At 38.4% G+C, this 27,990-nt stretch overlaps 5 protein-coding genes across 11 annotated transcripts; 3 read left to right on the forward strand and 2 right to left on the reverse strand.

The window, feature by feature from the left end:
* The first annotated feature begins 102 nt into the window (after window positions 1-102).
* On the forward strand, window positions 103-3,161 carry LOC120003489 (pentatricopeptide repeat-containing protein At3g49170, chloroplastic). Its single transcript, XM_038852494.1, has one exon. The coding sequence runs from the start codon at window positions 139-141 to the stop codon at window positions 2,719-2,721; it is 2,583 nt and encodes an 860-aa protein (XP_038708422.1). The 5' UTR covers window positions 103-138; the 3' UTR covers window positions 2,722-3,161.
* A 972-nt stretch (window positions 3,162-4,133) lies between these two features.
* Window positions 4,134-6,442, forward strand: LOC120004263 (protein phosphatase 2C 51-like). The gene is made up of 3 exons (XM_038853553.1): window positions 4,134-4,793; window positions 5,522-5,627; window positions 5,992-6,442. The coding sequence occupies exons 1-3, from the start codon at window positions 4,149-4,151 to the stop codon at window positions 6,300-6,302; spliced, it is 1,062 nt and encodes a 353-aa protein (XP_038709481.1). The 5' UTR covers window positions 4,134-4,148; the 3' UTR covers window positions 6,303-6,442.
* Window positions 6,443-6,612: 170 nt separating this feature from the next.
* Window positions 6,613-10,936, forward strand: LOC120004261 (plastidial pyruvate kinase 4, chloroplastic). Of its 2 annotated transcripts, none has more exons than XM_038853550.1 (5): window positions 6,613-6,772; window positions 6,913-7,011; window positions 7,761-8,179; window positions 8,597-10,243; window positions 10,716-10,936. In XM_038853550.1, the coding sequence occupies exons 2-5, from the start codon at window positions 6,952-6,954 to the stop codon at window positions 10,849-10,851; spliced, it is 2,262 nt and encodes a 753-aa protein (XP_038709478.1). In that variant the 5' UTR covers window positions 6,613-6,772; window positions 6,913-6,951; the 3' UTR covers window positions 10,852-10,936. The 2 variants fall into 2 exon arrangements, with proteins under 2 accessions (XP_038709478.1, XP_038709479.1); XM_038853551.1 differs by lacking the exon at window positions 6,613-6,772 and adding an exon at window positions 6,784-6,831.
* A 175-nt stretch (window positions 10,937-11,111) lies between these two features.
* On the reverse strand, window positions 11,112-18,673 carry LOC120004262 (cyclic nucleotide-gated ion channel 1-like). Its single transcript, XM_038853552.1, has 8 exons — window positions 18,519-18,673; window positions 17,426-17,552; window positions 16,213-16,780; window positions 15,565-15,777; window positions 13,737-14,017; window positions 12,851-12,962; window positions 12,444-12,680; window positions 11,112-12,011 (listed from the first exon to the last, which is right to left on the reverse strand). The coding sequence occupies exons 2-8, from the start codon at window positions 17,452-17,454 to the stop codon at window positions 11,313-11,315; spliced, it is 2,139 nt and encodes a 712-aa protein (XP_038709480.1). The 5' UTR covers window positions 17,455-17,552; window positions 18,519-18,673; the 3' UTR covers window positions 11,112-11,312.
* A 1,592-nt stretch (window positions 18,674-20,265) lies between these two features.
* On the reverse strand, window positions 20,266-27,407 carry LOC120003522. Of its 6 annotated transcripts, XM_038852538.1 has the most exons (10): window positions 26,791-27,392; window positions 26,550-26,648; window positions 25,921-26,061; window positions 25,381-25,542; window positions 25,177-25,282; window positions 24,343-24,519; window positions 23,150-23,311; window positions 22,033-22,328; window positions 21,315-21,572; window positions 20,266-20,531 (listed from the first exon to the last, which is right to left on the reverse strand). In XM_038852538.1, the coding sequence occupies exons 3-7, from the start codon at window positions 25,933-25,935 to the stop codon at window positions 23,163-23,165; spliced, it is 609 nt and encodes a 202-aa protein (XP_038708466.1). In that variant the 5' UTR covers window positions 25,936-26,061; window positions 26,550-26,648; window positions 26,791-27,392; the 3' UTR covers window positions 20,266-20,531; window positions 21,315-21,572; window positions 22,033-22,328; window positions 23,150-23,162. The 6 variants fall into 6 exon arrangements, with proteins under 6 accessions (XP_038708466.1, XP_038708469.1, XP_038708468.1 ...); XM_038852541.1 differs by lacking the exon at window positions 26,550-26,648 and having other exon boundaries at window positions 27,356-27,407; XM_038852540.1 differs by lacking the exon at window positions 26,550-26,648.
* Between the last annotated feature and the right edge of the window lie 583 nt (window positions 27,408-27,990).

Consider the following 27,990-nt stretch of genomic DNA (forward strand, 5'->3'; position numbering starts at 1 on the left):
TTTCATAGGAGGGTTATTTTGGTATCATCGCATATAATTATCATATGTAAATTGTATTTTTAACTATTTATAACTCTTTTTTTTCTTATCTTACACTACGCTTATCGGCTTATGCACATTTGATGCTAAATCCGCACCATGATGAGCCTCTCGCTTCCCGCTCCCGCCAAAATAGCCAGCATCACTGCCCGTCAAAAACTCTCACCACGTCCGTCCTCATCCTCATCACCGTCAAAATCCCTAAAGATTCGTCACTCCGATGATATCAACAACCGTCTGAGACACCAGCTGGACTTGGGTCACCTCCGCAATGCAATCTCCACCCTCGATCTTACTTCCGATCAGGGGACACACCCGGACCTTATCACCTACTCCCTTCTCCTTAAGTCCTGCATTCGCTCAAGCGCATTTCGTCTGGGTAAACTGGTCCACACCAAGCTTATGCTATCTGGAATCGACCCAGACTCAGTCCTTTTGAACTCTCTCATCACTCTGTACTCTAAGTCCGGTGATGTAGCCAAAGCCCAAGATATATTCGAAAGCATGGGAGATAAGAGGGACTTGGTCTCCTTTAGTGCTATGATATCGGGTTTTGCCAATAATGGCAGGGAAATTGAAGCAATTTGCACGTTCCTTGATATGATTGGGCTTGGGTTTGACCCCAACGAGTATTGTTTCGCGGCAGTCATTCGTGCATGCTCTAGCACTGATAGGGAGAGCTTTTCGATTGGGAAAACGATTTTTGGTTCCGTGTTGAAAAGTGGGTATTTTGAGGCTGACGTTAACGTTGGGTGCGCTTTGATAGATTTGTTTGTCAAAGGTGCGGGTGATTTGGAACTTGCATATAAGGTGTTTGAGAAAATGCCGGAGAGAAATGTGGTTACTTGGACTTTGATGATAACTAGGTTCGCACAAATGGGTTTTCCAAGTGACGCTATTGATTTGTTTTTGGATATGGTTTTGGGTGGGTGTCAGCCAGACAGGTTTACTCTAAGTGGGGTTATTTCGGGTTGTTCTGAGTTGGGTCTTTTGACGCTTGGCCAGCAATTGCATTGTTGGGTTATTAAGTTCGGATTGGCTTTGGATGTTTCTATTGGTTGTAGTTTGGTGGACATGTATTCGAAGTGTGCAGCAGATGGGTCCGTGGCTAATTCAAGAAAGGTGTTTGATAGGATGCCAGATCATAATGTTATGTCTTGGACTGCGATCATCTCTGGGTATGTGCAACACGGAGGGTGTGATATGGAAGCTATTAAACTATTTTTTGAAATGATTCAGGGTCAAGTTGCACCGAATCAATTCACTTTCTCTAGTATTCTTAAGGCATGTGGAAATATATCTAACCCATATTTGGGTGAGCAGGTTTACGCCCTTGCAGTGAAGAGAGGTCTTGCATCCATTAACTTTCTGGGAAACTCTGTTATCAGCATGTATTGTCGATGTAATTGGATGCAGAGTGCCCGGAAAGCTTTTGATGTGCTGTTAGAGAAGAATTTGGTTTCTTACAATACGATTGTTGATGCATATGCCAAGAGTTCAAATTCTGACGAAGCATTTGAACTGTTTCAAGAAATTGAAGAAACTGGAATTGGTGTTGATGTTTTCACGTTGGCTAGCCTCTTGAGTGGCGCTTCTAATATCGGTGCAGTTGGTAAAGGTGAACAAATCCATGCACGGGTACTGAAGTCGGGTTTTCAGTCGGATCTTCATGTTTGTAATGCTTTGATCTCCATGTACTCAAGGTGTGGAAACATAGAAGCTGCTTTCCTAGTTTTTGAAGACGTGGAATACCCTAATGTTATTTCTTGGACTTCAATGATTACAGGCTTTGCAAAACATGGGTTTGCAACGAGAGCTTTGGAATTATTTTTCAAAATGATCAAGGCAAGTGTGAAGCCAAATGAAGTAACTTACATAGCTGTTTTGTCAGCTTGTAGCCATGCGGGTTTGATTTCTGAAGGATGGAAACATTTCAAATCAATGCATAGGGAACATGGGATTATCCCTAGAATGGAACATTATGCCTGTATGGTTGATTTATTAGGCAGGTCAGGATCCCTTGTGGAAGCCCTTGAGTTTATTAATTCAATGCCCTTCACAGCTGGTGCTTTAGTCTGGCGAACGTTCCTTGGAGCTTGCCGAATTCACGGTGACAGAGAACTTGGGGAACATGCAGCAAAGATGATTCTTGAACAGGATCCACATGATCCGTCAGCGTATGTATTACTCTCAAATTTATATGCTTCTGCAGGTAAATGGGAACATGTTGCTGAGATTAGAAAGAGTATGAAAGAGCGAAAATTGAACAAGGAAGCGGGTTGTAGCTGGATAGAGGTTGCAAATAAGGTGCACAAGTTTTATGTTGGAGATACTTTACACCCACGAGCCCAGGAAATCTATTACGAGCTAGACCATTTGGCATTGAGAATAAAGGAATTGGGCTATGTCCCTGACACAAACTTTGTTCTTCATGAAGTTGAGGAGGAACAGAAGGAGCAATATTTGTTTCAGCACAGTGAGAAAATTGCTGTTGCATTTGGTCTTATAAGTACATCCAAGTCGAAACCTATTCGTGTATTTAAGAATCTTCGAGTCTGTGGAGATTGCCACACTGCTATTAAATACATCTCATTGACCACCGGAAGAGAAATAGTATTAAGGGACTCGAATCGTTTTCATCATATGAAGGATGGCAAATGCTCCTGCAACGAATACTGGTGATCTAATTCCTCCAAATAATGTGACTGATTTTGCACCGCTCAATTGTGTTCTTTTCTGGCTACAACTTCGTAGAAGCTGTCTCCATGGATTGATGGAGCTAATGGATTATGATATGAAAAAGAAAAGGTACTGCTCCTGCCTCCTGGCAAAGTAGAATGCATCATAACTATGAGCTACAACTCTTGCATTCTGCTTCTTGTAAGAAAAAAAAGTATGAATATCACCATGCCCCGACATATAATTAGTTCATTCAATTTCAAATTCAATGCGTTTTTTCTACAGCTGCCAGTCTTATATTTATCTTGCAAGTTTTGGATAAGTACGTTATATACTATCTCAACGTAAAAAATAAGCAATAAGGAGACTTAGTGTTGAAATTCTTATCCCAAACACATTGAAGATATTGTTTGCTTAGGGCCACGTGTCTGCACGAATTTGTTCTTTATATGTCATCGTCAATGGTACTTCGACTCAAAAAATGTGTCCACGATGTGAGGTAGTTGGACTTTGCTTATAAACCACTCGGCTAGGTTATACCAAATGGATATTGAATTTGAGTATTGACATTCAGGCCATTAGGGTTTGGTTAGAAAGAACTTATTAGATCTACCTTGTGCATGTATTCAAAGATAGTTCATTAGCAGGTAAAGTAAAATGCAAGTTTAAGAGCTGTATGTATAGCTAAATACCAGTACTCGATGAATAAGATGATAATATTTATAGTAAAAACGTTTTCTTAATTTCCTCGACATGCGACAGATGTCCATTATCTTCAACTGTGGATGTAGAATCCTGTGTTTATATTAGACTTTCTAGTACTGTCATCCAATCAGGTGCTCATTTGGGTGACCTAATCATCAACACCCAGTAATATACTATTACCAAACCAAAAGATCTCTCCTCAGACACGAAATATCGGTGGGCTGACACACTGTACGAGGTCGGAGCCTTACATACGCACGTGACTTGGGATGTTCCGACACTTGTCCTCCCAGTCAACCTCCCTGCGACCCGTAATATCAGGAAAAGAGAGACCGCAGGGAAAAGAGACTTAACAGAACCAGACGCCACGTAAACATGACTTCTGGAAGCAAGATACATATGCGGGCCCCAGTGGAATCACTACCCTGCTTGATCTTTATGACAAGTGTCCGAACCCTTTATCTAGCCGTCCACGTCTCCGTTGGAAAAAATCCAACTTAATGGCAAACATTGGCCCACATGGGCTCTGAGAAAGATCGTGATGACAAGTGTCCTGAACTTTATCTAGCCGTCCACGTCTTCGTTGAAAAATCCAAGTTAGTGGCATAGATAGGCCCATGTGGCACTGACGAAGTGGACTGAAGAAATCCGACGGCCACCGTTTACTGCTTTTCGTGATGTGTATTTAAGATCACGGGACTCTTCTTTTTCAGCTTCCTCATGCAATGGTTGAGCCAAGATTCAAATTACAATCCTCTCAGCCGAGTTCTTTCCGGCATATGAAGTCAGATTCCGGTGAAATGGTCAGCCAAGTGAGTTTAACTAATACCGTTAATTCTAACAGGAGGAGGTTGAAGATCCGGCGACTCAAGTACACGTGCCAAACGAAGACGCAAATCACAATCGCCGAAGGCGAGAGCGAGAGCTTGAATAAAGACGAAGTCGTTTTGACTCCACGCTTCACAAGGATCGCGTACGGATCGGTGTCAGTGATCGGTAGGAGGAGGGAGATGGAGGATACGGTGAGAGTGGAGCTAGGTTTCGCGAGCAAAGGAGGGGAGAAGTACGACTTCTTCGGAGTGTACGACGGGCACGGCGGAGCAAGGGTGGCGGAGGCTTGCCGGGACAGGATGCACGAGGTGCTGTTGGAGGAAATAGTGGCGGGAAAGGAAGGTGAAATTGATTGGGATAGGGTGATGGATGGGTGCTTTGTGAGGATGGATGAGGAGGTGGTGAGTGATAAAATGATGGGGTCCACGGCGGTGGTGGCAGTGGTGGGGAAGGAGGTGGTGGTGGTGGCGAATTGTGGGGACTCTCGTGCTGTGATTTCAAGGGGTGGTGCTCCTGTGGCCTTGTCTGTTGATCATAAGGTACTGTTTTGAATCCTCTGGTACTAAAAATGTGTAATTTTGCTCTATCTGGTATAATTATTTTTGTTGCTTTTTAAAAGTATTTGCATTGAAATCAATCAAATTGATATGAATCATCATAGTAAATAAAAATAATATGCGGCCTGGGAATCTGAATTATATATGTAGATGAAGCATGAAGATGGCCTTAAGTTACGGCAATTAACTGATTAGGTTGTGAAAGATACCAAAACTTTGGCGATGTATCCATGGGAACTGTTAAACTCAAAACGGACCATATTGTTGATGTGACTCCATGCGAACTGGTAAATTCAAAGCGGCCATATCGTTGATGTGAGTGTGCTTAGATTTCCAACACATTCTGCGGCCACTTTTGACAGCCATTCCTCAAAATAGTGCGTTTGATTATACTCCATAAAAAAATAAAAAATAAAAACACTCTCGACAAACAATCTGGTGTGCAGTTTTTGAGATCAAACAAGCACTAGCTTTGAACAATTTGTGTTTAATTTTTCATAGTATAAATATTTGTTGGACTCTCTCGTGGAGACATTTCCTTAGATTGTGATGATGTTGGTGACTAATATGGAATTAATGTTAAAAAAATGAACTTCGTTGTAGTCTGAGGATTATGGCTCTAGTGGATTAGCTTCTGAGTTGTATTTACATCTGCATCAAGCTTACTGCAGTTCTAAATCAATCTTGTTGATACCCCTTGTTGTGCAAAGCCTGACAGACCTGACGAGTTGGATAGAATTGAAGCTAATGGTGGAAGGGTCATAAACTGGAACGGATACCGTGTCTTAGGTGTTCTTGCCACTTCCAGATCCATAGGTATGTAGTAAATAATATTTTGTCCTCTGCATCAGATTCACGTTTAATAAAAGGTAAGGCCATTTCAGTATCTGCTGCTTCTATCTTAGGATTCAGTAGGTTTGTGCATTGAACCTTACGTAAGCTCAAGTCGCTACTTTGTATCCGTAGATTCTGGAAGTGAATACAGAATTGAGGTTACCAAGGACATGCATGTTTTGCAGTTGAGTTCACTTTGTAATACAGAATTGAGGTTACCAAGTACATATAAATTATGATTTTATTTGTGCTTACCATTGGTTAATTGATTGATTACATGCATGAGGTTGAGACTGGAGATTGCATTGTGTAATTGTACTCATTGAGTTTTAAAATTCTGATGCAGGTGATCAATACCTGAAGCCACATGTGATATCTAAACCAGAAGTCACAGTGAGCAAGCGAACTGGCGCAGATGAATTTCTCATACTAGCAAGTGATGGCCTGTGGGATATCATCTCAAACGAAGTTGCGTGCCAGGTCGTGAAAAGATGCCTCAGTGGCCGGATGAGGAGGAAATCTGGGGATGTTACGAAGGAAGGTCGCGCAGCGGAGGCAGCTGCGGTGTTGGCAGAGCTAGCAATGGCTAGAGGTGGCAGAGATAACATTAGTGTCATAGTAGTTGAGCTGAAAGAGCAGAGAGATTTATCCTGCTAGTATAGCAATAATTATGAATAATCATAATTTTTAGTCAGATACTAGAATCTGATGCCATTCTTTGTAAAAGAAGATTCAATATCTGGAAGCTCATCAAGGTTTCACTTGTGATTGATGATGAGGAGGAACGTTTTCATTATCATCAAAGCCTTTATTCTCAGCCATGCCGCTTTGATGGATCAACTTTGGGCTTGAAATGCTTGGGCTTTACTATAACAAAAAGAGAGGCACTAAATGGGCTTACAAAATCTTTTTTTTTTTTAATCGAATCGAACAGCAAAGCTGAAAGCTCCACTAAAATGTATATTCTGCCACGTCTTGAATCTGACGGAATCTAGCACGAGCCGACCACACTCCCCGCAGCCCTTTGTATTTTCTTCTCACGGAAATTCCCGGTTTTCCCAAAATCTCACAGCTACTTCTCCATCTCAACACTCTCTCATCTCCCGTGCCCTTCGAAGTCCGAACAGGTAGCATTTCTAAATTCCCTCTCGGAAACATGAATTTTCTCGGATTTTCAGTGGATTTGGTATTCTGTAAACATTATGTTTTAGGCTATGAACGTATTTTCTTGCTCACAAGTGATGAATTTTTCTTCCTGATTTTGTAGGTTATTGTTTCGTATTTGTAACCGAACGCCGGTTAATTGATGGCGCTGAGTGCAATCTTAGCTTGTGTGGTCACAAGTCAGAGAACACTTTCGGGCCATGTATTGGTTCCTCTCTCTAATGTTTATGTTTGATTCCTGTTTTTCCGTTCATTCTCTCTTTGGAACAGCGAAATTGCGAGTCTTAATGCCTTCTTAGTTCTCACTCGTTGAAGCAGTGTTCGTAGGGTAGGGTTGGATGATTATTTGTTAACACATTAAGCACACAGCCCCTGTTTAATAAAGTTGAATTTGGCAATACTTTTGCACATAGCCTAACCCCTTTTCTCGGTGACATTTCTCTTTCAAGATGCTGGTTTTAGAGAATTGATGAAATGGACATTCTGTTATCCCCTTTTATCTTAGGCTCAATTGCTATAACCACTGCAACATAAATTATTATAAACCTAAATGGATCGTTGATATAATCTGATGGTTTCTACTGTTAGATCAGCTCTGTAATTGATGTGAAGAAAGTGTGATACACTATTTGTGAGAGAGGCAATGTGAACCTCTGAAAGGAAGTCAAAGTTAGACAATGTCAATCAGGGAAATCTTTCGTAGCCATTTTCTATGGATATTAGCACAGTGTTTTGTTATTAGATTCTCCCAATTTTTGTTCTTCTGATTTAGTTTTTGTTTCAGGTAACTTTTATTTAAATTTGTAGACTTGTCAACTTTGTGAAAGTGTTTTTCAATGTCTGCCACTTTTCTAATCTCTGATGTTGGCTCTAAATCTCTTATTTAGTGTCATGGATTCCTTGTTTCTCTGAGAAAACTATTTAAAGCATAACACAACTTTCACTCATCAGGCCACTCAAACAGATGATCTGTTAGAACGCGCATCTTCAAAAGTACAAGAAAGGCTTGTGAAAAAGCCCAGTAAACTTAATGTAAAACAGCCAGTGCACAGTGTTCAACTGTTGGCAAGAAATGAGAGGGCATTGACACAAAAGGCTTTAGTTCTTGCCTTTCAAAATGATGGTGGAAAATTTGGTTCACATGGTTGCACCGATGATGAATTGTTTATGCCTCTGGAAGATACTGACACCGACAGTTCCAACTACTCGGATGGGGAAATTGTTTCTACTTCACACTCAGCAGCAGATGTCTTCCCGACTGTGGACCATTTGGGAAACCAAGAAACCCTTCTTGCGAAACTAAAGGCTGTTTACTTACATGTATTGGCATCAGAACAGTGGAATGTATCTCGACTTGAATTATGTAACAGGTATAATTACTTTACTGACGGCCTGAGACTACGAAGTCCTATGTCAATTTCCACTACATCCATTCTGATAGCTTATCCATGATAAACTTGCGGTTGGTCTTGCAATACGTAGTGACTGTTTTCATGTCATTCCAGCTGTATATCCGGTCAAACTACCACACATGCTTACTGATCAGTTTTCTGGTACATGTATGCATTATTATCAGATAATCGAACTACTTGTTAAATTTTCTTTTTTTTCTTTTGTGTATATTTAGGCACTGTCAGATTTTAGAGGTAAAAATGTCAAAAGTCTCAATCAATTTGTAGCATCAAACTGAATTCAGGATTTTTGTCTTGTGTTGTGGCTCTTTGCTATATAATTGAGGTTTTATTATCCTGTTAGCTCCTTTTAATCTTGGGTCACTCGCCTAGCAGGAATTACGTGTTGAGTGCGACAAACTTAATACATTATCTGGCGTTGAAATGCCTTGACTTGGAGCAGCTCAAAGAAGATCTTTCTTCCGTTGGTCTTTTGAATTTGGAGACTATCAATTCAAATGTCCTTGCAAGTCTCACTGCAAGCATCCAAGTATTGGAAAATTTGAAATCTTGCCCTCCCAACCAGAAAGACAATGCTACTCCAGGAATACAGACTCGGAAAAGATTGGATCAACATATACATAAAGAGTTTACAGTAAATTCAATGAGGAAGAAGGCATCATCCAATGGAGAGTTATTGTTGGGGCCACTGCGAGATGGCCGGGCTACTCACATCATGGTAACAGTTGGCTATGAAGCTATTGAGAGTGAAACACTTGTTGCCGACCTTCTCAAGGCTGGGACTTCTATTATTCGGATCAATTGTGCGCATGGAAATCCTAGTGTTTGGAGTGAGATTATCAGAAGAGTGAAGGAATGTTCTCAAATGCTTGAAAAACCTTGTCGCATTCTCATGGATTTAGCTGGACCTAAGCTCAGAACAGGAAAGCTAAAGCCTGGTCCATGTGTGATGAAAATCTCTCCCAAGAAAAATGCTGCTGGAAAGGTTATATTCCCTGCTCAAGTTTGGCTCTCTCACAAAGGAGCGAGTTTTCCTTCTCATCTGTCTCCTGATGTTGCTCTATTCATAGAAGACCAGGAATTTATGAGTCAGCTTGAGGTGGGCAACACTTTGAGATTTAGTGATGCCAGGGGGAAAAAGAGATTGCTCAAGATTTCTAGAAGCTTTCATGTGTTTTCTGGTACTGGTTATATGGCCGAGTGTAATAAGACTTCGTATGTTCAGTCGGGTACGGAATTTTATATCAAAGGAAAGAAAGGAAGGTTCTCATCTGGACTAGTGGTAGATGTCCCTGCAGTCGAACCATCTATCAGGCTGAGTGTTGGAGATTTGCTTATCATAACAAGAGATAGTTCAGGCCAACAGGATGGACTCTCTAATCCAATGAGTGGTGCTCATAGGATAACTTGCTCTTCTGGCTATTTGTTTGATTCAGTCAAACCGGGAGAGTCCATCGCTTTTGATGATGGAAAGATTTGGGGTGTAATTCAAGGAATTTCTATCTCGGAGATTATTGTCTCAATTACTCATGCCGGTCCAAGGGGCACTAAGCTTGGGTCAGATAAGTCCATTAACATTCCTAAGAGCAATATTCGATATGAAGGCCTTACTTCGAAGGATCTCACGGATCTCGAATTTGTTGCTGCTCATGCTGACATGATGGGAATTTCTTTTGTTCGAGATGTTAATGATATTGTTGTGCTTCACCAACAACTGGAAAAGAAGAAACTGAATAATTTGGGAATTATTTTGAAGATTGAAACAAAGAGTGGGTTTGAGAAATTGCCTCTCATGCTTCTGGAGGCAATGAAGTTCTCAAATCCTTTGGGAGTTATGATTGCCCGAGGAGATCTTGCAGTAGAGTGCGGGTGGGAAAGATTGGCAGATATTCAAGAAGAAATACTGTATATTTGTAGTGCCGCCCACATACCAGTCATATTGGCAACTCAGGTACTGGAGTCCCTTGTCAAGTTTGGTGTGCCTACCAGAGCTGAGATTACGGATGCAGCCAACGGAAGGAGGTAAGCGAGTACTACATTACTTGCCTTCGCTATTTTGTTTACTAGAGTATCAATTCTCTTTAAGAAAGTTATGTGCATGATGTTGATTTTTTCTCTGAATCGCTTAAGCAAGTTCATTTCCTAATAATACATTAATATTCATAAGTAATCACTAAATGGGGAAAGAGTGGAAGGTCAATATATGTCATGTGTTTCGGGAGGGAAACAGATGTGCAGATCTGCTAGCAAATATGGCTCTTCAACATGATCGTGGAGTTTTGGTCCTTCATCAACCTCCTGTGGATATTATAGAGATGTTAAGAGAAGATGTTATTGGAGTATCTTGGCCTAGGCGTGTAGTCAGGAATGCTGAGTAGTTAGTTTTGTTTGTTCTTGTGGGTTATCCCCTCCTTGGTATCAAAAAAATCACAAAATGGGGAAAATTAAAATTTTAGCCATTGTGGTCTAATCAATTGATTTTTTGGTTTGTCAGGGCAAATTGTGTTATGTTGAACAAAGGGAAATGTATTGTTGAAGCTGTTTTAACTTTGGACACCATCCTTCATGGTAATTCCACAGAAACGAAAGCAGAGCTGAAGCCTCTTCTACTCTCCAGCCACCTATTTTAAACACAAGTATATTTTTCTCACATTTTGTGGATTCCTGTCATTCTAAACATATTAGCTGCAATAGATATACTTTTTGAATTTGGTACTGGACAGGGTTAGTTTTCCAAATCTTTTATATATTTTTGCTGGAATATATATAAAGCAAATGGTTATGTTTGCTTTAAAAGTAATTGCATATTCATGCTATTTGCAACAGTCTCTCAATCGTCTTCTGAAAACTATCCCTTAAACATGTCAAGGCGACTGTAATATAGACAGAGTCAGAGTCAAAATGGAATAGCATTATCCATACACAAGCTACTAAATTTATATGTTCAAACAATTTACAACATCAAATAAATTATACCCACCTTGTCAACTTGAATAACAAAGTATGGAAATCTACGAAAGCATAGGGCGGTTCCAATTTCACATTTTATACAATAAAATTAGTCACAAAAACTGCAAGGCACTGAACCTACCTATTGTTCAACTCCTTTAAAATCTGGCTCTGCTGGCTTCTGCAGCAGCATAGCTGGTATCCTCTCCGGCACCCTTGCCTTCCGAGAGCTATTCCGCCGTATAGCACGCAGAGCATTAGCAGCAAATCGTGAGGCGTAAATAGTGGCACCCAAACTTGGGGAACTTCCACCAGCCTTGGCTAATGCATCTTGCAACCTGTTCTCCTCTTGCTGAAGAGACTCTTCCAGTTTCCTTTTACCATAGCTACGCCAGGCTGCTTGTATGAAACAAGCTGCCCAGGTCCTCCACTGCTGTGAGTAGAATCGGAATGTGTGGCGGAGCTGTTTACTGTGAAGCCGCCGAAATTGAGAAGCAACAAACTTCAAGTCTTCTGCCTTCAAAGCAAAAGCTTCAACTTCTGTAAGGGCTCGGACAGTTCTCGTTGAGATGGGGAGGTTGGAAGAGGAGTGGGGATCTAGAGCCCAAGTGAGAAGTTCTTCTCCACAGAAGTCACCCCCTGTGAGATATTCCGAGTTAAAGAAGCCAGTCCTTCCACCATTGGTCGTTATAGTCAATAGCTTGCCTCGCATGATGAATAGCATCTCGTCAACTGGGTCTCCCTCCCGAACAATGTAGCTTTCCTCTGTGTAAAGAACTGGCTTGAGTCGATCACACATTGCATCCAACAACTGTTCATCCATTTTCTCAAACATTGGCACCTTCAATCCAACCAGTGAAAATTAGAAAATAACAAATCTAAGATATGTTAATTATTAAACCTATTAACTAGCAAAGAAAATCCACCCCATCCCCCTCCCTCACTTCTCCAACAATACAGGGTACAAATGGTCATTTAAAAAAGGGCTGAAAGTTGCAATCCAACCGTCAAAAGAAAAACAAGAATGTGGGAATCAAAATTTTCAATGAAAAAAGAAAGAAAAAAAATACCCACATCTTCCATTAAACAGCTACTCACAGATTTCATAAGATGATGCATTAACAACAGTCTAACCACGTTGTAACTGTAAGATATTCATTCCAACAGTAGATGCATTAGCTCAAAACAAAAAGATGCGAAAAGCGAATAGATTTACAGCATATGCAAGCAGAAGTCATGCCACCGCTAAAAATACGTGTTTAGAGAAACTCACTCTCATGAGCAGAGCTAAGCAAAGATGACGTTTTATGTCCCTTCTCAGGTCCTTGGGAAGATTACATAGCAGAGTTTCTTCATCAACACCTCTGGTTTCTTGCCATTTGTAATGCTCATATCGTCTAATTCGCTCCCTTAGATTATCAGGGAGTAGGCGGTGAGACATCCACTGCTCCGCATCTCGCCTTTTCACCCGCATCTCCTCCAATCTTGTTGTCGTGGATTGCAGATATGTCTGAACAAAATCAACAACCGACAAATTTTTTGTTCACAATTATTCAACAAGTGCCCATAAGATGAATAACAGACAACAACATAGGAAAACAGATAACCTAACTTCACATCCAGGAACCAGTTTCAATTCCCTACCAGTAAATGCGACGAGATAAGAATGTTAGTACCAACCTGCATGTTTCCAATGAGAAATGAAAATAATACTAAGCCAGCGATGGAGATGAAAACTGCAAAGCACACCTCCCAGACATAGGTACTTGTTTCAAGGTTTTGACCAAGAGAACTGCAAAGAAACAGAGTATAAATATCAGATACCATCTTTAGTAGCTGACAGCAATATTTCAAAATCAGAAGACCCTATTTGGGTAAAACTCAATACGGCAACAAAATCGACAAGACATTTGCCAGAAACCTTTCCAACTTTTAACCAAACTATCAGGTAATCACCAAATGAGTTCATAGAGAATCTTTAAATCATAGGCAACTTCAATCTATGACCAGTTCCCAGAAAACCAATTGATATCCCCTCCCAACTTGCTCTTTACATTGACAAAAGAAACATATAAAACAGTCCTCGAAGCATAAATAAGATCATGGATGTACTGTCTATTATAACCCAAATTATCAATTATTAGTTATTTTTCTTTCCAAACAATTCCGTAGAAATTTGATCACATAAAAAATTCATCGTGGAAACACTATAAACCTTCAAACACAAAAACAAAAACTATAGGAAAGCAGGGCCCAATGTAAGAGCATGTGTTTAACATATTAAGAAACTTAGCAGCCGCAGAAATTGTCCCAAATGAGATCCAATAATTCAAACACGCTATGTTGATCTGACAAATGGCAAAAAGAAAGAAAGGGCGAAACTGTTTTAAGAAACAAGTTGGACATATGTTTGGGGGAATCCGTGAGAGAAATCAATGAGAATCCAATAAGTATATTCTTTAGAGAAATCAACATATCCTACTATAAATTGACAAAAGGGGGGAATTCTTCATCGGTGAGCAGGGAGGAGAGAGTAAGAGGGAGAGAAGATGCAACATGCACACACCTCAAATTTTGCAGCCCCCACCAAAAACAGTAAAAAAATTTCTGCGGAAAATCAGTTGACTGCACAACACCAGAATCAAGGGCATCAAGGAATATTCCAAAATTAAAGACTGTTGCATTTGGCGTCTTTATGGGACAAGACTCATTCAGAAATGTGTTAATTCCTTCACTTTCACCACAATAAAGAGAATTGCGGTTGCATCCAACGCGACGACCGCATGCTTTTTTCCAGCAGGTTGTCTCTCTTTCTATAGAGAAAAGGTACCAAAAAGCTCCCAGTACCTAAAAGAGTAGCCAATACATTAGCTGTGAAAAAGAAAAGTAGTGATTTGGGAGGGGGAGGGGGGAACAGCAGCAGCACTACAAATACTAATCAAAACAGACTCCTCACAAAGTTTCATGAGATTCGGAATTCTTAAAGCACAATACGAACTTTCCCGCCCGTTAAAAGTTAAAACACCTATTGTTCCTCTCCAACCAGGTTGTCCAGCAAGTAACCGGAGGCAACAGCTGAACTACATCACTATGATTCTTCACGTTGGAGAATCTTGCGTAGGTATTCAGCTCTTCTTTGTCATTTCCTGCAAACACAATTAATCCCAGAAATCTTCTTTCCATACCCCAAATCTGCATCGACCAATCACAATGGAGAAGGATATGGTTAACGCTCCAGATTCTTTTTACACGGGAAGCACCTATTCAAATTATGGCCTCTTCGCTTCAGATTTTCTAACATTAATATCCTCTCCTAAATTCCTTCCCAAACGAAGAAAGCCACCTTTGTAGGGGCCGTCGCTTCCCAAATTGTTCTCCAAGGGAAGCTAACCTCATCACTCCTTTCACACTTGTCTCTCAAAACCTTAAAATAGCTTTCAACCGTAAACATACCATTCCCTTCAGAGTGCCAAATTAGACTGATGAACTCGTGAATTATGAAAGCTTGATAGCCAAAAATCACATTAGGAAAGTTCCCATGCAGTACTGTTCCAGCCATGCCAAGGGCGAAAACATATCAATATAGTAACCCAGATTAACAAGCCATCTACCATACATTTATTAGTTAATAGCATGAGCCAACAGAATAGAATCTCACTTTATACGGAGAAGAACGCCTTCTCCTTATTGACTACCGATGTCAGAAGTCAAATCTACATTATTGGCCGATTTTCATTGGGCATTGGTCAATTTAAAAGTAGTCTTATGCCGGTGAACGTATATTCGAAGAGTGTCCACAGAACCAAAACCTCAAAGCTATCACATTCCCATCAGTATGCAAGACTGCGCACATATTGGCTCTGTACTCATCGTCATTATTACTGCTAATGACTGAATCATGTTGCAGGTTCTGTACTATTTCTTCTACAACTAAGTTACAACTCAAGACAACAAATTTTCATCCTATACTCACACAGTTGATGTGTCATCACTCCTCAATGAACATTAATTGTCAGGTTCAAGAGATCTTATATTTCACTAATCCACCTGACCAACATTCCGCTTGTTGGTTTACTTGAAATCATACTTTAGATCAAACAGACAAGAAGTCATTTACTCGTGATCCTTGGTTGCACTACTATTTTAAATAACCATTTGCCAAAAGCATTAGGCTTTACAAAGTCAGACCCCGGAACATGCTATTACCATCATCTAAGCCTTTATCCCAAACAACATTGTGGTCCACATGAATCTATATAAGACCAGTATATCCTAACACAAAAGCAATTATGTACATGTAACAATGCATTCATGCATAGGTAGCTTGCAAGCACATAAGAAAATGTGTGTAAGCGAATAAAAGGTCCCGCTAAACTCATATAGTGTAAGCTTACATGACTAGCGAGCATGTAAAGGAAGAGATTAAATGCAGCTCCAGCCCATGCAGTTTCAGTAAGTATACCGGACGTCCTTGTAATTTCCTTATACAAAGGATATATTCGAAAAAATCTGGGAATATATTGAATGATCACAATGAATTTCAACAAGTTCTTCGTGTTCAACGACCGTGAGCCTTTCATTCTTGGAATGATAACCAAAATCACTACCTGAAAATAAAACAGTGAACTATGAGTCCACTGCTGTAAAATGATGTTAACTAAAACAGAATGCCAGGAGACGTTGAAGCTTTTTCTGAAAAACCAAGGAGTTGTTGAAATTTTTCAATAGGATAGGCACCACAGTTTTAGCACAATATATCAACTATAATCGAGCCATTTAAGTCATCCTCATCACAAGAGAGTATCAAAAGAACACTGAAAGGTCCACAAGAAATAACGAGGGAAGATTTTTAAAATATCAAATATTTCTGAAATCAATGTAGATAGCCAAGCATGAAAAACTAGGAGTTACAATCCCCTCATTTCTTTCCATAATAATCCACCAAATGGTAATGCCTATTACACTACCTTAAGAACTTCTTGTAAGATAACACAGTAGATACATAAGAAAATTGATTTCCAAACCAGAGATATATGGCTTACCTGAGGGAGGGGAAGTACGGCAAGAATGTCGATTAAGAAATATGATGATAGATACCTCTTTGCTATTGCCCAGGTATCTTCCACCAAAACACCTCGTCCAAAAACTCGTGAAGAGGGAGCAATGAAACCAGTACGAAATTGGAAAATAATATGTATTATATAAAAGAAATCTGTAAAGAAACGCAGAACACTAGCTGTAATCTCCATCTTTTCATCCAACCCAAGGCATTTCTTCTCATCATTGATAACCGGAATGTAAAAGAACAAAGGATCGACTGATACAGCAATCACACATGACAATACAAAAATCTTATTCCACCTTCGAAGAAATGAACCTTGCGGGTCCAGAACCTTCTTACTAGAACCCAAGGCATTAGAAACAGCACTATGAAATGAGTATGATTTTAGAGACTTTCTAATTCTTTTGAACCTCTCAGAACTGGATCCTAATCCTCTTTGAAAATTTTCTGAGAATGAGTTTATCGTTGTTTTAAATTTCCCTAAATATAATCCGTTATTAGTAGAATATTGCCCCTCGGGAATTTTATCTGTATTCCAATCCTGAAACCTGAACAACACAGTAGAAATTTATGTATCAGTCCATGAATCACAGAAAATTAACATCAAATATTCCAGGTGCAACCAGAAAGAACAAGAAAAACATAGTTTCTATATGAATTATGAGATACATAACATTTTGGCGGAATGGGGAGGAGTGGTAGCACTAATATTAATGGTGACAGTGTATGAAGGAAAAGAAGATGAACCAGAATTAGCGAAGGAGATGATGGCATTATGGTAGTGAGTGTGTTATACACATCAAAAATAGTATGCACATGGAGGATCTGATGTTGTAGTCATGCCGTTGACAGAAGTTTCAGTAATGGCAATGAAAGCAGCATTCTAAACAAAATGGTAAAGGAAGTGAAGGTTTTGTTGTGGCATGGATTTTAATTGCATTTTTGCTTAAAAAAATGCTTATGCATAAGAACTGTAAATTCCTAAAGTCGAGAAGCAAAACACTGAAACTCCTTCCTAAAATCTTACTTGGTACCCAGATCTTGCAGATACTTTCTAAATATAAGCAAGGGATTGATCTCATAAACAGTATGTCACTAACAAGTACTGAGCAACTAAATTGATAGCAACGTACATATACACAAAGGTAATAGAATACACCATAGCAACCAATCTAGTTTTAAGAGGATCTAACCTCACTGACTTGTCTGGCCGGTAATTCATTATTAATTAATTGACACAATGCCTGAAGACCCAACCACCAAAATTTGAACAAACTCGATAAACTTTCTCATGCACTGCAGCCTTCTCAATGCCAGCCCCTGAAACAAATTAAAAACAAGAAACTCTGAATTAGAAACCCCATTTTTACTCCATTTGAAGAACACTGTCCGCCATGCAAAAGAAGACATGAAAACAAGAGGCAGAAGCCAAAAGTGGAAACTACAAAAATAGGTCAAGAGAACCCAGTTGTGCCTCATAGTAAGAAAATTCAAGGTATCACCTTTTAGATGAAACTTGTTGTTCCTTCATCTCACCCCAAGGAAAAAAGTATCTCAAAATGCACAAAACCACTAGGTCTCTGCTAAAGTATTATGAATTATTGAGAACCAGAAATCAGAGGGAATGCTAAAATTAGAAAAACTTGGGAAACATGAAATTCAAAAACTTAACCCCTTCGCATTCCCAAAAACAAAATCTGAAAAGAAAAATGGCACGGAATAAGGGGGATTCAATTCAAGGGATGACAAAAATGGTATGAAATAAGAGATGTTAGGTCATTAACCAAGAAGAAGTTATCCAAAAAGGGCAATAAATCACTTCGTCTGCTAAGAAAATCAATATAGAACCAATAAATGACCTTCCATGAAAATATAAATTGACTCAAGAGGAAAGTAGTTAATTTCAAGCTTAATCGTTCAATACCCAAAAAAGTACCTTTAGAAACATTTAACTGCACAATAACATAAGAAAAATGGTAAAAAAAACTACAAAATGAGACAGATGTGATGGCATAACCAAGTAATTTCCCAATCAGAGAATAACCCAAGACAAGCAACGAACTCTGCTAAAATACTACAGACAAGCAACGAAAACTTTCCATTGAAAGACGCATTTACTCGGTCAAGTCACAAGAATTCCTACGAAATTCAAAAACTCGATTACTTCTCACCCAAAAAAGTAATAATTACTTGCAACAAATTTTAATCACAAACATAACAACACAAAACAAAGAAAACCCACGAAGAAAACTGAACCTCGATCAACGGAGTGATGAAGAAACATACCAAACAACCGAAGACTGAGTAAACAAATTAATCAAACAAGGGCTGTGCTCCCTATTCTTCTTCTTCCTCTTCGAAGCAAGAGAGATGGAAAGTTCGAGGAAATGTCCGCCTGTGATAGCAACCCAACTTCTTCTATTTTGGCATATAAAATTTTAAGTTACTGTTTAGAGTTTAGACTTGAGAGAGAGAGATGAAAAAAAAAAAAAAGATAGAGAGAATAGTCCAAGTAGGTGCTGGGAAAAAGATAACCAGACGAGACCATGGAATTCTTGTGCCTCCGGACCCCACCCTCATCCCACCACCAATTTATTATCTTTTCTTCGATGAATTCCACGTCACAACTTCACCGTCTTCGTGGGTTTAGTTGTACGGCGTTGCTGCGAGTAATCAGTTAGAGCATCCATAATGGGATGATTTTGGAGTACTGGACATGATACTTTGTTGATAAGTTAAGTGTTAGATGTTCACAATAGGTATAATGAAGTGTATTTCAAGTAGTTGAAATATTATTTTTTTATAAGTATAGCACTATATGCACACAATGAGTGAAAAATGACACTTGAAAATTTAGTTGTGGAAAAAATGATACTTGAGAGTTGGAGTATATATGTAGTTGATGAATAGTGAAGAGAGATGATGAAAAGGAAGACAAGGGTGATGAAAAAGAAGACAGAGGTGATGAAAAAGAATAGAGAAGATTAAAAAAAACAAAGAGAAGATTAAAAAGAAGAGAGGGATGATGAAAAGGAAAAAAGAGAAAATGAGTATAGAGTGTTGATAAATAATATTAATTGTGAAATCCACTTACCCAATTAAATTATGTCACATAGAAGAGATGAGAAGAGAGAGTATGGATATTTCAAGTACTACTGTGATGCTCTTAGTGTTACAAGAAATTACCGGATTTTTCAAAGGCAATAAATAAATTGATGAATCTAATTTGTCTGGATTCTTCTTGCCGGGAAAAAATAATTGTGATATATATATATATATATGAGACGTTGGAATGGATGGGATCAGGGGACCTGTAGTGGCCTCATCACTACAGGAGCTGTAGTAGCAACGAGGACCGTCTGATAATGTGATTAATATGATCAAAGGGAAGCTGAAAAATGAAGAACCATCAGAGTACATGTATCAAACGGTTCTTATTGTTAGAGGGGACAAATGTATGTCTGACTCGAATAATCGAATTTATCAGACCCAGATTAAATCAAATTTATACATAAATTATATGTATGAAATTCAGATGTAAACACAAAAATTTATCCGGTTTAAAACCAACTTCGTATCCAAACACATAAATTTTGTCCGATTTACTTGTCTGAATCCTAACCCAAATTAAATTATTATCTAATTTACTTGTCTGTATTTAAAAATCAATAAAGTAAATCCAAAATTTAATCTGAATTATGATCCAGATATGTAAATATTTCATAAATATGTACTCTTGTCCGACCTAAAACCGATGTTTTCCCACCACTACATGATCATATATCCGATGGCTGAGTGAGTGTTGGCAACACAAGTCAAATACTCCGTGTCAGAAAGTCAAATGCCATCGTCAACTACTTCCACTGTTGGTTTTATTTATTGCAAGGTCACAACTTTCAAGATTTGTTAATTGTTTATCTTACTTCCACTTCAACAATAGACAGACTTTGAAATCTAGAAAAATTATAGTTTCTTGATCCCTAATTATTTCAAATAGTTTGCCTATAATTTTGTCTATAATACTACTACTATATGTCCAAATTAAGGCGACATATCTATATTGTAATCATTCAACAAACACAAAACAACTCATGTGACTCATGGATCAAATCCATCATCATTCCAGTAATGTGAACTTCAACATGGGCTGTGGCCCGCCCAGGTATGCTAATGATCCAATTCCAGGTATACTAAAAAAACATATCTTGAATTCCATTTGCCCAGGTATGGTTTTACCTTAGCGTTTCTCCTCCTGCGGATAAGTGGCTGGGCCAGGATTTGAATTGAAAGTAAATGTATCTGAAAGCAAAGAAAATTACATTGTGAAACTTATTTGTATGAGTAAACAAGAGCAACCCCTCTTCAAAAATTGGAAAATGGCCCAAGAAGGGTAACAAAATTATAGAAAAAAAAATGTATTTTTCCTTTTACAACTTGCAGTTAAGCCTGTAAGAAAGATGATTGAAAGTTCTGACCCATATATTTGTATTTTAGTAATCACAATCTTACTAATCTTGAAAATTCAATAGCACTTAATGAAAACATAAAGATGATTGAAAGTTACGGTGCTAAGACAAATGGTCTTCCCATGGTGCAATCTGAGCTTAAGATGTGTAGATTAATTCTGGGAACAATGCTAGAGATAGACCTCACTCACGGGCGAAAGCCAGGGTTGAGGAGCAACATGCTTTCTCCATGCCAACCCTGTCACTACTCTGACATTTCAGATATGAATAATGAATTCTAAAATAAGAGCTAATAATTTTATTTTGGGATGAAAATCAACGTTCTACTGGAGGATACCAAGAGTGTGCCAGACCGTTTTCAAGAACACATTGACAGATTTAACGATCAACAGTTTTTTAGTGGTAGCCACTCTTTGGGATTTCGAACCTGTTGAAGGTTTGAATCCAACCACACACTAAAAAAACTAATAATTAAAATCAATCTTTGTTCATAAAGAAAACACTCAACAGTTTTTTTTTTTTTTTGGGGGGGCAATTAGCTAATTCTTGAACGATCTTAATAAATGGAAACCAAAAACAATCTAGACATCAAGCAAAAACAGAAAATTCTACATACCTACATCAGTATGCACCTCTGAGTTAAGCGGAACATCCATACCAGCTTGCAGAAAGGGAGACTGTGTATAATTTCCCAACTCAGTGTTATCTGACAAATGCAGAGGCATGAGCGGAACATCCGGACCACCTTGCAGAAAGGGAGACTATGTATAATTTCCCAACTCAGTGTTATCTGACAAATGCAGAGGCATGAGCAGAACATCCAGACCAGCTTGCAGAAAGGGGGACTGTGTATAATTTCCCAACTCAGCATTATCTGACAAATGCAGTATGCAGAGGCATGAGATGGTAGTTTATACGCAAAATGATAAAAGTACAAAATGACAATGGAGCTATGTCATTGAATGGATGTTGGCATCACAAAAGAACATTGCAATTTCTACCACACCTTACTTTATCGAGTTATGATCATTGCCACGTTACCTTTTGCACATGCTTCGTAACAGAATGTAGATTCAATAAATCCAGCTTATGGAAAATTATCCTAAGAATAACTTAACGGAAAGCAGACATGGATTAAGGTAACGACATTTCCCCCAGCTGATGCATTCTCGTATTCTGTAATATCAAAGGAAAAGGGAAACCAAAAACTGAAAGAAGCACCGGGATTCTCTCATATCAAAATTGACCTTTTGCATCGCTTTTCTTTATGTCATTTTTGTTGGTTTACATAGTGAAAGCTATATATAGTACCACAATTGAAAGTTATTTCATACCTCCCACATTTGAGAAGACTGCAGCCAAATCTGATAAACTAGAAGTCGAAGGAACTTGAGATGCATGATTATGAAACTCTACGTGATTTCCAGTTTGATCATCAGGCAGAGACCACTTGCTACCAAGCCCCTGAAACAGATACTTAAGCTCCAGAGCTGATGTTTAACTCAAATCTGATGGCAATTGAAAATGGCCACCAGAAACTACTGATACAGGATTCATTGCAATATCTGACTTGACACCACCAGTGAGTGACGGGGTTAATGTATCAGCTGCAATTCTGTCCATCATCATCCTTGGAACAAGAGCAAAGTTGTGAGCTTCTAGATACAGCCTACATAAACCTAAGTGATTTCATTCTTGCTTATGTCAATCTATGAGTTCATTCTTTTGTGGGGAAAGAACACTTTTATAAAATGCTAACAAACTACTAAATTGGCATGCAACTAGAATAAGAGAGACATTGTGCTATTCAAAGAGCAGAGAAAACATGAGAAGTAAGAGCCAGGGCAGGCCCTGGCTTAAATGCCAACGTGTATGCATGCTGTATATAGAGATAACCGTTTGTAATCTTCTATGCATTCTTAAAAGAAGATAAGCAGCTGCAATATTCTTTTTCATACTTGGGAGCACATTTGTTAAGGTGTAGCTAATAGGGTTCAATAGCACATATAGTTCACTAAACAGTGTCTTACTTAAACTGTGCAATCACAAAGGTGATATCAAAAAGTGAGGTACACCCAATCCAGAACATGATGTCAGCAGTCCCAAGTCTTCTTAAACATGTGGCCAAGTGGGCATGACAATCCATCATGCAAATTTAACCGCAAGTGTCTGAATATTATGCACTTCTATGGTATTCTTAGTGTTACAATGTGGTGATATGTGAAATCAAGGCAAGCAATAACTAGTGAGATAATAAGAACAATGGTTATCATCTATTCGCAAAAGACCAAGGAGCTCTTGGCCTAGTGGTATCCCACTCCTTATGACTAGAACTAGGGCCGGGTCTCAAGCTCGGGTCCCCCCTCAAGCTAATAATAATAACATAAACGAACATAGCCTATCAAAAAATATATTCGCAAAGAAAGAATTAACTCACATACAAACTCTCACCAGTTGACAGAATTTAATTGCATAGGACAGAAGTGCTCCCATCAGAAATTCCATTTATCACGTGACAGCCAGAACCACCACCTAAAGAATCAATATGAGGATGAACTGGTGGTTGAATCAAAGGCTGCTGCAGAATGGGGTATCTCATATGTAGACTGTTAACTGCACTACAGGAAAGAAAAACCAGCTAATTAAGACGATAATAACGAAAAATAGGACTACTACTGTACTCTTCAAGCTCAGGAAAAGACATGATTATTTGGGACTCCACCACAGTAAAATATACGGGTTCCAATAGAGCAAATATACAACAAGAGGAAATATATTTCAAATAGCTAGTATCAAGTGTACAGGTAAAGTCCAACAAAAAGATATAGCAGGAACAGTGGATAGAGATAAGACTTCAAAAGAGGTGAACAATTCATCATCATCATCATCAAAGCCGTTTGACAAACAGTTTGGGGTTGGCTACAATGTGCTGAACAATTGATACCCTCAAGAGGCTTCATTCGAAAGCTCTTCTTCTTCTTCTTTTTTTATGGGAAAAAAACATTAATAGGAGGTTATATTATGGCTTCAAGAAACTCTAATGGAAACAACTACAAATCGATTGAAACTTGCGAGTTAAGAAAATCATGGATAGAGTTTCACATGCAAGAAGTGCCTCCTTAGTACATATATCCGCGGTAGTGTATACACTGCGCCAAAAAGATTATTTTGGAAGTTGGCAAGCATGCAGCCAATGTTATTGAGACCTTGCTGTCATTCCAAAAGCACGTAAAGAGTTTTACGCCATTAAAGCAATGATATATATTCTCTCTAATCCCTCTAATGGACCAAATGCAACAAAACACAGAAAGGACATGCCGTCTAACCTTGGTGGTACGACTTCCAAGTCCCGGGTTCAATTAGTCCAATTATTGCCTGGATGCTACTTATGCCAAATATTAGCACAAAATTTTAATTATGTACATGAACTTGGTTATCTATATGCATGCATCTCACATGTACATGTACGCATGCATGTCTTTTGTGCATGTGTCTAACATAAGGAAATAAATTATCTACACACGTGCCTTTTTTAAAAGGGTGTATGTGTATACCCAATGGAATACAATGAGTACATAGTGCAATGTCACTTTTCCAGTATGTTTGAACCTTGTGCTTTGATGTAAATCTTTGTCAAAACTTACCAGGCAAGTCACAAATCCTATTTTGCATGGAAGCCAACGGAACCATTGGAGATGTGCACTGCATCTGGTATTGACGCTCCATTAATTGATTCAATATAATGATTTGCCTCTTCAACGTTACCCCAACATGGTACTTTTTGAAAAAGTTCGGATTTTTTTCTTCGAGTTCAGCCAATACTAAAGAACACAAAAAGATGGATATTAGTATCACCAAATTTTGTTCCAAAATGCAAACAGCTGTGCAACACTGACGCCTATAAATATAGATCTTTTACCAACATTTGATGTCAATGATAGAGTAAAACAGTCTAAAAGGTCTTGCTTAAATCCAAGTGCTCAAGGAACCGAGGAAGGAGCAATAACCATGTGGGTGGGTCTTGTGCATTAGCAAGAATTTCTATTTAAAAAAAAGTCTCCCGAGTAGTAATTTTAAAAATTGAGAGGGGAGAAGAGAAAAGATCCACCAGATAAACAATGATGGTTTAAGCCACACACTCATATGATGTGCACGTTACATGGAAAACCATTCTGTCGACTATATCCAACGCATATTTCTGAGCTTGATGGAGTACAAATGTATAGAATAAAAAGGAAGGAAATGTGGTTCTTCTGAGAAGCAAGAAGCAAAAGAAATCTTGATGATCTCCCTGTCATGTGTTAAACATAGGGCTATGTCTGGTGATCAGGTTTATTAGCTTTAAATCTTCATATATGACATCACCTTACAAGTTCATACACTAGCAGCAACACCACTCTCATATGAGAAGATCACCCACATCGTTAGGAGAAATTAAAAAGATACCTATTGGGATGACGATGAATACAGAAACTTACCCACTCTTGTAAACCCAGGCTCAATTTTGGCTCGACAATGGAGTGTATTCACAATCTCATTTGTAGTCATATACAGCCGCAGACACCTTTTGATTAAATTCTTTACCTATAGAAACCATTTAACGTAGCAAAAGAAACAAATTAAATTAGGTAAGTCCAATCTGATTAAACAGCAATAGGATGCAAATGTATTAAATGCCCTACTAGTTCAATTTCTGCAAGTGGAACTCTTCTGGTCTTGTTGTCTGAAGCAGATGGAGCAGCTGCATTGACCGGTGGAATGTTCGGTGCGTTATTTTGCTGGTCACCAGATGACCCCAATGATGCTTGTGTTGAGAAGTTTATCTCATTTGAAGCTTGAGAATCCCGTGAAAATTGCCTTAAATTGCTGACTTAACCTAAAAAGTAGATGCAGCACATCTACAACAACTCAGCTGGAATCAATTAAAAAGCTTTTGGATCGCTCACGAAATATTTCACAGCCATGTTGTACCGTAATATGTTCAGGCATTGGCCAGTTTCATTCAATAGTTTTTTTTAATTGACCAATTAGATGGAGAGGGGGACCTTTCAGAAGAAATAACAATCGCCAGAGTCGCATTCTATTTGACAATGGCAGGTTGTATCAATGTGAGTGAGTCAAATGGCACTGACAATAAAAGGCACTTGAGAGTCTCTAAAAACAGCATTCGCTCATGGCGTATATGCAACCATGAATTTAATCCACTTCCAAAGGACTGATACCTGAGAAAAATTCATTTCAACTTAATGCATGAGCATCTTGATTCCCTGTTTGGATTCTAGACTTTCCAAGTTCCAATATGCTCTTGAGAACGTATGATTCAGAAGGGGCCAAAGTAGTTATCAGTTTTAAGCTTGCAAGGCCTGCAATAATCAGTTTCACGCTAGATATCAGAATCAAACAAAGACAACTTAATAAACATCATGCTTCGAAAAAGTGATGCTGGAAAGATAGATGACGATCACATTGTAACACACTAACAGTAGTTAAAGCAACAAAACCCCAAATTAGTATGATTCATTTTAGAGCTAAGTCAGTGTTAGTAATTTGAAATCCTTCTTTACCTAGAGAATGACTAGAAGATAAATGCAAAGCAACACACAAACAATACATATCAAACGTAGAACTTCAGTAAACTCAGTCTAAAAAAAAGGGTAAAGCTGACATATAAAACAGCAATTGATAACATGAATTCAATCTAATCGGTTGGATCAAGACCATGGTGAATTCATAAGCTTCACTTATGACATGATCTCTTTTTTCCAGATAGTTACATTGCAGATGACATACATGTACCCCTAAGATTCCATGTGAGGATAATACATTTAGTCATTTAGATAACATTGCTGACCTGATGATATAGAAGCCAACATATTACCAAAAAGCATATCTATATAAATCTTTCGGGAGAGATATTGATGGCATTGTTTTTCACATAGGCTTAGAGCACCTAAATGAAACAAAGCACAACATATCACTACAACCACTCCTAATAAACTGTTGTGCCGGCCGACATTTCACAGAATAAAATATATCCAATAAAGTAAACATCAAGGAATAAAATATATCCAAACATTGAACTCAGTTCATACTCTTTAACCGGATTGTTGTTCAATAACCTTCCCCGCATAGTGACCGAAGAAACAAGACTAAAATTGCTTCAGTAACATATAAGCCAACTAGAAATTGTACCACACATTCTCCTCCGAACTAATTTGTAGACCGAGAGAGAAGGGGGAAAAAAAAAAGCAAAGAACGGACTACAAAAACAATCTTCTTTCTATGGATAATTTTCTTCAACTTAGGACACAAACTATAAATTCTTTCATCTTCCCACGTTTTCTAGGTAACCAAACAGAAAAATTAAGAAAATAAAAGATTTACAAAAAAATACAAGAACAAACAAAGAACAAAATACGAGAACAATTTTCATTGTGGCATTTTCTTTGGATGATTTTCTTCAACTAAGAAAACAAACTTTAAATTCTTTTATCTTCCCGTATTTTCTAGGTGACCAAACAGGAAAAATAAGAAAAATTAAAGATAAAAAAGAAAAACTAACCTTTACTATAGAATTGCGAAGTTACAGAAAGAAAGAATTCGGGACTAGCGCGAACTGAAAACGAGGTCCTGATGGCTTTCTAGGTTTATACTGACAGTGAAGAAGCTCGTCTAACTTCAGAATTTCACGCAATTTCCAGCCTCTTCGCGGGACTTGTTTTTGCGCCTTGGACAATTATCGCGTCTTGGGATTTCTTTGAAGAGTTTGGGCCGGGTTTGCTCGTTCTTGGGCTGAGAAGCTGATTGGTATTTGGGCCGGGTTTACTCGCTCGTGGCTGAGAAAGCTTTGTGTCTAGCCCAGCCCGCGTGAAAGTATATTTTCGAAAGTATAATAATGTATAAAAAGTAAATTTATAAGTTGATCTTTCTTTTCCTTAATATAACACATGGAAAAAAAAATTATCTGGAAATCATTATTTTATTAATTGTTAAACATCATTATTCATTAATCTCATAAATTCTTTAGATCTCCTCCTTTGTGTTAAAATATTGATTCTTCAAATAAAATATAAAAAAAATATGAACATAATAATTAATTTTCAATTAGTTCTCCCATAATTATAGCATAATAATGATTTTGGACACAAAGATAGGGGAATGAATGGAATTGGAACTCCTAAATCTTGGCATTCTTTAGACATCTATTCCACTCATACAAAAGGCTTGAAGTATTTGAAATGACCACAACAATTAACAAGGAGAGGTTTTGTTGTGATATCCAGGGCTTTGAC

Source organism: Tripterygium wilfordii, chromosome 8, assembly GCF_013401445.1.
Source record: "Tripterygium wilfordii isolate XIE 37 chromosome 8, ASM1340144v1, whole genome shotgun sequence".
NCBI lineage: Eukaryota > Viridiplantae > Streptophyta > Magnoliopsida > Celastrales > Celastraceae > Tripterygium > Tripterygium wilfordii.

Coding starts and splice junctions, on each gene's coding strand:
- LOC120003489 (XM_038852494.1), top strand. CDS start 139: ATGATGAGCCTCTCGCTTCCCGCTCCCGCCAAAATAGCCAGCATCACT.
- LOC120004263 (XM_038853553.1), top strand. CDS start 4,149: ATGGTTGAGCCAAGATTCAAATTACAATCCTCTCAGCCGAGTTCTTTC. Junction 4,794..5,521: donor CCTTGTCTGTTGATCATAAG/GTACTGTTTTGA, acceptor TGTTGTGCAAAG/CCTGACAGACCTGACGAGTT. Junction 5,628..5,991: donor TGCCACTTCCAGATCCATAG/GTATGTAGTAAA, acceptor ATTCTGATGCAG/GTGATCAATACCTGAAGCCA.
- LOC120004261 (XM_038853550.1), top strand. CDS start 6,952: ATGGCGCTGAGTGCAATCTTAGCTTGTGTGGTCACAAGTCAGAGAACA. Junction 7,012..7,760: donor AGAGAACACTTTCGGGCCAT/GTATTGGTTCCT, acceptor TTCACTCATCAG/GCCACTCAAACAGATGATCT. Junction 8,180..8,596: donor CGACTTGAATTATGTAACAG/GTATAATTACTT, acceptor CTCGCCTAGCAG/GAATTACGTGTTGAGTGCGA.
- LOC120004262 (XM_038853552.1), bottom strand. CDS start 17,454: ATGAATTACCGGCCAGACAAGTCAGTGAG. Junction 12,963..13,736: donor TGGGGGCTGCAAAATTTGAG/GTGTGTGCATGT, acceptor GTTTCTTTGCAG/TTCTCTTGGTCAAAACCTTG. Junction 12,681..12,850: donor TTCTCATTGGAAACATGCAG/GTTGGTACTAAC, acceptor GATTTTGTTCAG/ACATATCTGCAATCCACGAC.
- LOC120003522 (XM_038852541.1), bottom strand. Junction 24,520..25,176: donor GCCTGGGTTTACAAGAGTGG/GTAAGTTTCTGT, acceptor TGTGTTCTTTAG/TATTGGCTGAACTCGAAGAA. Junction 23,312..24,342: donor TAGGATTTGTGACTTGCCTG/GTAAGTTTTGAC, acceptor CCTGTAGTGCAG/TTAACAGTCTACATATGAGA.